The following is a 10,669-nucleotide window of genomic DNA, read 5'->3' on the forward strand; positions in this document are numbered from 1 at the left end:
GCCTCAAAGCCAAAAGAGAACAGACAAAAAAAGCCCAAAAAATATGAGGCTAGAATACAACTATGCAAGAAAAGACAACAAAAGAAAAGCAAAAAGACAGCCACCAAACAACTATAGAGTTTTCAAAAGGTTTGTTGCTTGGTCTGCTAGGATGTTCATATTTTCTACAGAAGCTTTCATGTCATCCAGTTTTTTTGCTTCCACTCCTTCATTCTTATTGGAATTAGCTCATCTGCACTTGCTTGAGCCCTGGTCTTCATTCACAGAATGGGAGTCTTGGCCTTTACTCTGCTCCAACTTGTTTAGCAGGGTGTTAAAGTTGTCAGCCACGGTCTTCAAAATAATGTTTTTTTGATCTGTTAGTTTCTTGACTATTTTCTCCATGTTACTCACTCTAGAATCAAGACCATCCATCCTTTTTTGAAGATCTTTGCCTAACTAATCTAAATTCTTGTTCTTGGTTTCAAGTGTTGGCACATGTTTCATCAAATTCTTGACCTCTTCCGCATTCCCAATAACCTCAGAGAGTCTATCAATTTGTTGACCTAATGTTCTCTCCTCCCTTGCTGTCTTGCTAAGTTGATCAAAGTCCCTTGATATATCCTTCATCATTGTCCCTAGGTTACTAATGATTCCCTTTAGGAACCCTTGGTCATCTTCATCCCTGTTATGCTCAAAGTAGTCTTCATGCTCTCCCTGTTTGTTCCTATCCAGATCCACCTCCTTAAATTCATTCCCATCACCCACATCCTGAGCAAGCACCTTTTTTCTTTTTCTTTCAACCCTCTTAATTAAGAGTTCATCATCAAAGGGGATAGAATTTCTTTCAACATTCATCCCCCTATTTCCCAGAACCTTTCCCAAAGATCCTTTCTTCTCAAAACCCTTTTTCTGCTCCTCGTCATAATCACTATCTTGTTCTGATTCACTCTCCTTTTCCTTCCTTTTCTTCTTGGAAGAGCTTTCAAGATCACCTTTCTTCCTCTTCTTCATTTCAACCTCAGCCACCTCATCCTCTATTTCCTCATCAAAATCCTCCTAAGAGTTATGAAGAGAGAGAGAGAGAGAGAGAGACAAAGAGTTAGAGAGTGGGAGGGAGAAAAGGATATATGTGAGGTGATATATAAATAGTTGATAAAAGTATAGATAGATAGACAAGAGAAAGAGAAATATAGGAAATGGAGTATATAAATAGAGAATTAAGATAAGATATAACTAGGGAGGTAGAAAGGAGTATCTATATGCGTTAGTGTGAAAGATATAAAGATGAGGATGAGGAGACGGATAGGGGAAATATGTTAGCTAGAAACATACATGTGTATAGAAATATAGAGGGTTAGAGATCTATAAATATCTTGGTAAAATTGTTGACATTTTTTATAGGCTAGTTTGTGAGCCATCATCTATCCCTATAAATAATGTTGTACATTTTGATAATTATAATGCGCCTCCATAGAATAAACTAGATCAAAAAAGTATACCGATTGTACTTGTAATATTAGGTGGCAAAAAATGACTTCCATTCACCATGTTGTGCACTCTTAGTATATAAAAATATCCAAGGCTCACACAACAAATGACCACAAGGACTAACATTTACTATGTCTAGATTAAGATCTCTAGATGGTCTTTGCATTCAACCCACTTGATGACTGTATCCCAAGCACTATTGAAAGCATTTGCTTGCACATACAACAATTTCCCAACACTCAATTGGTTGAAGAATTGATGCATTTTGGATCTTCCTTGGAGGTAACCCAAATGTATTAGAGTAAACATCATGGTGAGATTTCAATCATGGTCAGTTCCAGATACAAACCCCTACTCTTTTCTTCATGTTTAGTGTTGAGATACTAAATAGCCTAAATTACAATGACATAGAATAGTTTCCAACAACATAGGACATAAAAGCTCTTCTTTTTTACACAATATGATTTGATTGAACAAGATTGTGAATTACTCATGCAGTGTACAAACAAAACATTATGTGTTTACGAACAAAGTAGTTTTGACTAGTCAATGCACCTTTACTCTACAAACAATTTAGTTAGGGTAAACAACAAAAAAATGCTTAAATTACTCAATCTCCCTCTTGCACTTAGTATTATAGCAAAAACACACCTATAACCAAACCTCAATAGTGATGTCAATTGACTTTCATAAATACCCTTTCTATGTAAAGACCAACAAACAATATTAACAACAAGCCTTTGGATTCAAACGATTCTTGTAAATGGATCATGTCGAGAGCTGGTAGATATTGTGTACACCCTTAGTTGTAAGCCCCTAGAACTACCTCTATATGTGATCTAATTTGATAATTACATATCCCACCTTGGGACCAAGATGACCCAAAATATTTACATATAACACCTATAACCTTGGGTAATCATAGGCAAACACCACTATCCATGTTGCTAGAACTCACCATACATAAATCTTGAGGATTGACACTTTTGTAAATAATAATTGATATTGGTAAAGTGGAACGACGTAGTTTGACTTTTACAACTATATCAAGAGTTAAATCACTAGACAACCTTCGTATAGATCCACCATACTTCTTTGATCAACATTCAGGAACGAAAAATAATCCATATACAATTATCAGAAAAAGGAAGAGTCTTGATTAAACAACTCTCACTATAGTGCAGAAAGGTACAAAATATTGTACTTTCCCTTGATATATATGAATTTATGTGTGTTTACTTCATCATTTTTTAATTGTCTACATTCATTCATTTCAATATCCTCTTTCCCTGACATATAAAGTTGTGTTATAGGTATGGTGTGAGGATACCCCTTGTGGCGATATGATGCAACTTATTGATTAATGCATATGTACATATTGCTTATGCATGCTATGAACATTGTTTTTTACCATGTTTCTATTGCGTCTGATGTGTATTATGTTGTGGGTATCGATTATATTTATTCTAAATGAAATTGATTATTAATTACATGTTTTGTGGATAAATTATTGGCAACATTCTTTGTCTACACAATTTAGTGCTACATGCTTTGTGTATAGTCTAAGTGCCTTTCTTAGTGGTTTTTTAAAACTAGAACTTGGGAATCTTTGAAGAAAAATCAGAACATCCTTCCAACTTCTACAAAATTGAGCAAAAAATTCCTAAATAACTTAGTTGATGAGACTAAAAGGAAGATTGAAAGGTGCAAACATTAGGCAATATTGGTTTATGCAAGGACCACCATTCATCATAATTTAAATTAATTGAAAAAAAGAAACTAGCATTATTCAAGCAATAAAAAATAATTCCCATGATAACAACTAAAGGTTTTTTGATTCTAAGAGTTGACAAAATCCCTCATCCAAGCCACAATTTTGAAAGTAAAAGAAAGTAGTTTTTTATCAAATGTGAAGCCACTCTGATCAAGAATCTTTAGACTTAAAATTAATTATAAAGTAATAAATGGAATCAATGGATGACTTCCGAATATTGTGATTGTTTCATTGTTAGGTACATCTCTAGTTAAAAGCTTCTACTGTTTTGCTTCGAAAATAGTAACTATCTTGGATTTTTGCTTTCCTCTTCTACATTTCTTATAATATGAATTTAAGAATATGAATGTACCTATCTCAATTCAGTTGTTAACTATTCAAATTAAAAATGTTTACTTTGTTTTTCTCTATTTAGATTATTTGCATGTCTTTTTAATGTCTATCCAAAATATTTGTGGATTTTTAATTTTGAATTGCACATTTGGTGACTATTGACATATCATTTGGTACAACCTGAGTTGGCCTAGTGGTGGAGAACTTGTACTCTTGAAAGAGAGGTCACAAGTTCAAATCCCACTGCGGGGTAGGGTATGTATGCTTTGTTTGTAGCGCCAAGCACCTCTCGAAAAAGAATACGAGGTAGCCCCATATCACTGTCACCATACGTAAACTCAAAAACTATGGCATAGTGTTGTGGACTATAAAAACCCCTTTTCTTTTTTTCCTTTCCTTGCTCTTTTGGATGCAAGTGCTAGTTTATATAGACTTGATATCGTGCTAGTTTATATAAACTTATATCTTTTGTCACTATCCTGATACCCCTTCCTCCTTTGGGTGCAAGTGCCAGCTCATAAAATGATGTAATACTACATACGGGCCACTACTATTAAAAAGGCACATATTGGTTGCCGTAAAACCACCATAAAAACAATGGTTAGCTGGGGCCTCGGGGATTTGACGGCGGAATACAAGGAATCTGCGGAATCTACTCTTCGTAGCTCGCCCTAGTAGCAATGCAGAGCGAACAATTTCAATAGCTGAATTTGAGCTATTCAGGGCTTTTTTCATATTCATGTAATTAGAGCTCTGGATTTCAAGAAGCCCGGGGATTATAAGCTTGGCGAAGCTCGTCTCCTGCATGGTAATTTTTTAATGCTTAAGCTTAGCGCTTTGTAAGAAATGTAGAAATGATTCAAGATGGAGTTGGGGTTTCCTATGTATTATTTATTTAGTTTTGATACACAGTGCCTCTAGAGCAGGCGCTCTAGTCAAACGAGCTGACCCCAAGGTATTTGGGCCATCTCATTGTAGAACCGGTTTAGATCTGGTTGCTCAATATGGTCGCATTGGACTGTTCTGCAAGAACTATCTATGGCAAATAGGAGTGGATTTTAACCCATGCCGTATCATAAATGGATTGCTACTTTTAAGTCTTCATGGCCAGTGCAAGAGACCCCTACTTGTTGGGATTTGAACCTCTGTGAATGGTCTGGAACTCTTCACATCCCAGTATATACTCAAACCCGTGGAGCACTTACCGGGTATTCTGAATGAAGGTTTGAAATTTGCTTCGGATTTAGGGTTAGAGTTTATAGGCGTTTTCACGGTAATAATCTTTTTAATCCGAATTTAGGGCTTAATCCGCACTGCGCATTTATCTTTGATGGCTTCAGTTCACAGTTGGGTTTGAGCTTGGATTATTAGGGAATTTACCATACCAGCTCTTCGTGAATTGCCATCAGGGTTTGGTGTTGATTGGCAAGTTTTCTATTTATGGACCGAGGCAGCAATGATGACCCCTCTTCAAAGCTTGCCACACTTCACAACTTCAAGTCTGATGATCGTGAGGAACGGTTGAAGAAGGGTGAATGGAGTGAGGGTGCCATACATGAACTCCTTAATGCATATGAGGCTAAGTGGAATAATAGGAACAGGGGAAATTTTCGGGTCGGGGATTGGGAAGATGTGTCTGCCCTTGTTTCGAGTCCTACAGGAGGACTACAAACGATGAAAACCCCAATTCAATGCAAGAACAAAATGGAGGGCATGAAGAAGAAGTATCGATCTGAAGCTGAGATTTGCAGTAGTAAGAGTCGGAATTGCTCTGAGTGGCCGTTCTTTTCGAGGATGGATCTAATGCTGCGCGGTCCAACTCTTAAAGCTGGGATTCCTGGGGGTATGGATGCAGGGTGTCACACTGCGGTTCATGAAGGAGCTCAAGACAGGGCAAGTGGAGATGCCTCTGAAGCAAAGAACGCCGAATTATTTGCCATGCAATCTCCAATAGAAAGTTTAGGTCACACCCCTCACATTATTCAGCAGCAACTTGAGAGAGAACATAATGTGATTTTTCCTCAGCCCAATTTCGCAGTTGAGCAAGATGGCAAGGCCGGTGATGATGGTGGCTTTGAGAGTGATACAAGCCCTGACCTTGTTGCAAGAGATGATAGCAGTGTATTAGAGGCTGGTTCAAGCCAAGCCAAGTGTCAAAAAGAAATTCAGAGTGACATGGCAATGGACGTTAGATCATTTGCAAAATTGTTCTTGAAGCTGGAGCAAGCCAAGATTGAAATGTACAAGGACACGGAAAGGCTACATGCTGAGGCTGAGACAAGACGAGCAGAACTAGAACTTGAAAGATCTCAGGTTATTATGGATACCCAGTTGCAGATTGCTAAACTCATTTCAGTGAAACGTAAAACCCGTAAAAGGAAAGCGAGGAATGTATGTCAGATCCCCAAACATAATGATGTATTTGTAGATGACACTAATGTCTCTGGGGTTCATGTAGAGAGCCAGTTGGATATGCAATCTGCTAATCCAGGGAATGAGTTTACATTGTTAGAATCATCTTTTAGAGTAGAGTAATATGAACAAAATAAAATTCATTGATATGGCAGAGCAACTATTGATGATTGGAGCAAGATCTGTGTATGCAACTGGACTAATAGTTTTTTTTTTTTTTTTTTTAAATTTATGCGAAGTACATTTTAAAAGCTTTCGCATGCTTGCACCATCAATTTTGGGAACTGAATTCATTTTTTAAAATCTATTTCTCAATCTTTGGACAACATTTATGAGATTTACCATTTCATTTTTTGTGAGAATCATTTGGAATGTAGTTTTACAAATTATGTTAAGGAATAATTCTTTATATTGGTTGCAAGAATCTAAGTTCTTGCACGTATTGCACCATAGTGGTTTTTCAGTAATTGATTTGCCAAATTCTTTATTGGTTTACAACTTTATTGTATCTTGAAGGAAGATTGCATCTGGATTTGATTATCTTAGTTGTTGCTTTGTTTTGTCTTAGTTTTTGCATGATCCAAAATATCGATGGGAAAACTAAAGGAAAAATCAATGTAGGACCAATCTTCATTCAATTCATGAGTTGTGGATAATTGATAAATTTATTATATCTTTTTATAGAGACTGCAGAAATTGGGTAGCCCTCCTACAATCTGCAGTGTGCTTGATAAACTTTATGATGCTGGCATGACTTATCCCCTGGTATCATAGAGACTAGGGGACGACTTGATGCCATGACCTCATGCTATACTGCAAGGAGCTTGACCAATTGAGCCAGGCCCCCAGCCCATTGGTATCTTATATCTAATAATGCAAATTTTGATCAATATTCATGCTACATTCTTATTCATCCTTATTAATTGGGTAAGAACCGTTTCTTTCTCAGCGAAGAGATGCTTGCAATTCCTGGAGCTTTTGATGATTGATTTTATGTTTCAAGAGCTAGCTGAACACCTTATTCATCTTGTTTATTTCGTATTCTTTTTGAGCGGATTGCTTGGCAACTTGGTTGTATCCAGAATTTTTTGATTGCTTGATAGATGCCAACTTTTAGTTCTCTACTGCTAAAATCTTACTAGTTTGCAAGCTTTGATGATTTTGTTCGGGGGGTCAATCAAATACCATATTCATCTTCTTTATTTGATTTGAGTTCATTTATGCCCACTGTTTACAACTTGATTATTTCCTGACATTTTTATTGTTGGATTTACATTTGTGCTATCAGAGGGGTCACATCGGTCGTACTGGTTCTAGCCTTCAGTTATATGCTTCTAAATTCTCGCAAGTTTGTACTGAATGCTATATGAATGATGAGTGCAAATTACATAACTGTAGGCCATGGCCTTTGCGTCCACGTCATAGAATTTGGATTTTGTCCAAATACTCTAGAAATATCATAAGAGTGTAAATGTGATTCTTTTGGATGTAGCGGACCATGTATGAAGAAAAAGCTAAGACAGAAAACAATGCATTTTACACATACCTGTTGCAGGTTGAGACCCAGTGCATTATATTTACTTACTTGAACCTGATCTGACAAATTAATACAGTTTTCTATTAACTGTCTATTTGGATAAAATGTTATAGTATGAAAAAATATTTTTGTATGATTTCTGTCTTGCAAGATTAGATGGGAAAAAATGCTATGCATTGCATTGAAATCTTTTATCTAGCTGGATAAAATTTTCACAATAATTTCTCGTCTCTGAGCTTGTATCTGGGAAACAAAGTGATTGCCTATCTTAAAAAAATGTTCAGAACACGAGTCATTGGTCAAAGACATTAAAGTGTCATCACGAATGTTTGGATTAAAAAAATGTTCTTGTCACCGAGGAGTTCCAACTATGAGTACAGGCTGATTATAAAGCATCTATAGTGTCATGGCTAGTTACAGAAATAATGAGGGAGCGTATAATGGAAGTTTTAAAAAAGAGACCATACCATGCTGCATTGAAGCTTGTGAATTTAAGCCTGGAGTTCGAATGCCCGAATTTTCTTGAATGTCTATGGAGGCACTGTTTGTGGCCGGGTGTAACATCCATACGATTGGTGGATTGGACCGCAATTGACCCCTGTAGCTTGTCAGGGAATTTCCTTAAAAATATTGGACTCACATAAATTTTTTTGTTCAACTCAAAACTAAGATCTCTTGGTCTCTTTTACATAGAAGTAGTCTTAGTTTTGGTTCCGTGATGCAGACACATTTCTCAGCTTGCATGTTAATCTCTAAACCAAAACTCAATTCCTGGAAATTATTAATGAAGAATATCAAAGCAGCAGGAGGAGAGGAAGAATCACAAGAGTCCATGTCAAAAGTGTCGGAATCATTTGCTGTTCTATCAAGGTACCAATAGTTTGAATTATCAATCTCCGATACAAATACCAGATTTAATCTGATCCATAGGAGAATCTCCAAAGAGGTGCTCACCACCAAGTCAACAACAACAATCTCCCCCTCAGCACCTCCCCCTCAGCATTGACTGAGCCTTCAGCACCCACTGAAGGGAGAGCTTGTATTGGATATTTTGCTTGAGGCTAGATTTTGGAACGATTTTTTTTGAGAAAGATTATAATAGATGTTATAAGCATATTGGAGCAGATCTAAAGGAAATTTATAAGCAGATCTTAAGGAGATTTGTGAGCAGATTGTTGAAGATTTCAGTGAACAACAGATCTGAATAGAGATATTGAGCAGGCTTGTGAAGAGAATTTTGAGTAAGATTGAGAAGAGATTCAAGTAAATTTGTAGAGGATGGCGCCTCAACATAGAAGAGATTGATGTTTCTTACTAATTTGGTACTTACTTGTGGAGATTGATGTTTTCAGTGGGTTTGTGCCTAAAAATGATCTGACAGGGGATTAATGTCTCATGTGAGATAGGTGAGATTGAATTTTTATAAAGTAGTATTTTGTCATGATTTTCTCTTACAAGAGTTTACATGTAAATCTGTTCTTCTTATATGGCATAGTTGTTAGATCTTGTGTGATTGATATTTTTATGGTTCCTTAGTTTTGAAAAAGGTAAAAGTTTGTCTTATATCGATTCAACTTTCTCTTAGTATAGACACATGCTCACCACCTTTGTAGCTGATAGTCACGCACCATTGGATCTCAAAGAGACTTTGAATGGTTGTCTTGAGTTGGGCCTAGAAAAGGGCTACTTTCCAAGGTGCTTGTTCTTTTGTTCAATGAGTCTGTTGAGGACGGATTTGTGACTGGGAGGGCCATGTGTGGCATGTGTAACATTGTTTGCTGCTGGGAAGAGTAACATCTATATTGAGGTGCCTTCTAGTATCGTTTGGTTCTCTGGTTCCCCACTCCAACCCCTCCAATATTGCAAGATTCTAGTATTAGGGTGGCCTTGGTGGAGGAATTTGCCAAGCCTTTGTCAAATGTGTGGCAAAGGTGGTTTATTCATGTTTGTTGAGGCTCCTATTATTGATTCAGTACCTAGTGGTTCTTCTACTCATGTGCCTATTCTTTGATAGGGTGAAGCATATTTTGCATCTAATGGATTTTGTTTCTTGTCGAGGATTTGTGATACCTTGATTGATAAAGCCTTTGTTAGCATAGGGAATAGCCTAATAGGGAGGTTCTTGAGCTATTGGCTGAATATTGATTTTGTTTGTAGTTTAGCTTAGTTTTGGTCAATATTGAGTGGCTACAATGTTTAATGATGGCTTCTTATTGTCCTTCTAATCCTTTTAGGAGATCATGTGTATCTTGCAAGGAGGGCCATGGTTCTTTAGCGAATTTTTCCTCTTGAAAAGAAGGACCACTTAGTTTGATGCTACGAAGAAAAAATCTAGTTGCGTCATTAGATGGGCAAGTCTACAAAGGCTTTGTTTGGAACATTGGTACAAACAGATCATAAGAAGTACTGCTAATGCTCTTGGTTCATTTTTTTAGCTATTGATAATGTCATGAAAGCAATGGAATGCTTATTTTTTTGTCAAATTTTGGGCTTTTTTGAACATCAACAAGCTATTGCCAAACACTAGTAAATTACACTCTAGATTGGGTGTTTGGGAGAAAAAACTCTCATTACTTTGCTTTCATTGTAATAGAACTAGACATTTTGCCCATTTGTTCCAAAATATCAAAGTGAAGCTCCTTTACTTTTTTTCCCCTTTTGAGGGTGATATCGTCAAGTCACCAACAATTTTCACTATTGTTAGGTCCAAAACCTTACTTGGAGTTGAAGAAAATTTAAAAAGGACACAAAACATCTAGTTTTTGTTTGTCATCAAGATAAGATAAGATAAAAATATTAATGTCCAACAAAAGCCCAGAAAGAGGTCTATGGGACTGAAAGATTACAGCAAAGTAGGACAAAAACCAGCAGGAGCACGCAAAGGTGTCTGAAGAGAAGCAACAAAACGCAACAAAAAGCACTATGATGTTTTCATGGGTAAAAAGAAATCAGTCAAGGGAATACTCTTAAGTTTTTCCTATGAGACTTACCACTGGAAAATCAAATTCCTTTCCTTTAAAACTAGTCATTAAGTTCATGTGACCGAAATAAGGAAAGATCATTTCTTAATAACTAGTTTTAAAGGAAAGGAATTTGATTTTCCAGTGGTAGGTCTCATAGGAAAAACTTAATGGTATTCCCTT

At 36.6% G+C, this 10,669-nt stretch overlaps 1 protein-coding gene across 1 annotated transcript; it reads left to right on the plus strand.

Annotated features, from left to right (window-relative positions):
- Window positions 1–4,089: 4,089 nt before the first annotated feature.
- On the plus strand, window positions 4,090–6,168 carry LOC149552105 (uncharacterized). Its single transcript, XM_089787573.1, has one exon. It carries the CDS (start codon window positions 5,018–5,020, stop codon window positions 6,110–6,112), a length of 1,095 nt encoding a protein of 364 aa, XP_089643699.1. The 5' UTR covers window positions 4,090–5,017; the 3' UTR covers window positions 6,113–6,168.
- The last annotated feature ends 4,501 nt before the right edge of the window (window positions 6,169–10,669 follow it).

Source organism: Cupressus sempervirens, chromosome 6, assembly GCF_028749045.1.
Source record: "Cupressus sempervirens isolate cs-2001-9-10 chromosome 6, ASM2874904v1, whole genome shotgun sequence".
NCBI classification, from domain to species: Eukaryota; Viridiplantae; Streptophyta; class Pinopsida; order Cupressales; family Cupressaceae; genus Cupressus; species Cupressus sempervirens.

What these genes read in the sequence shown, in the direction of transcription:
- LOC149552105 (XM_089787573.1), top strand. Translation starts at nt 5,018, where the DNA reads ATGGACCGAGGCAGCAATGATGACCCCTCTTCAAAGCTTGCCACACTT.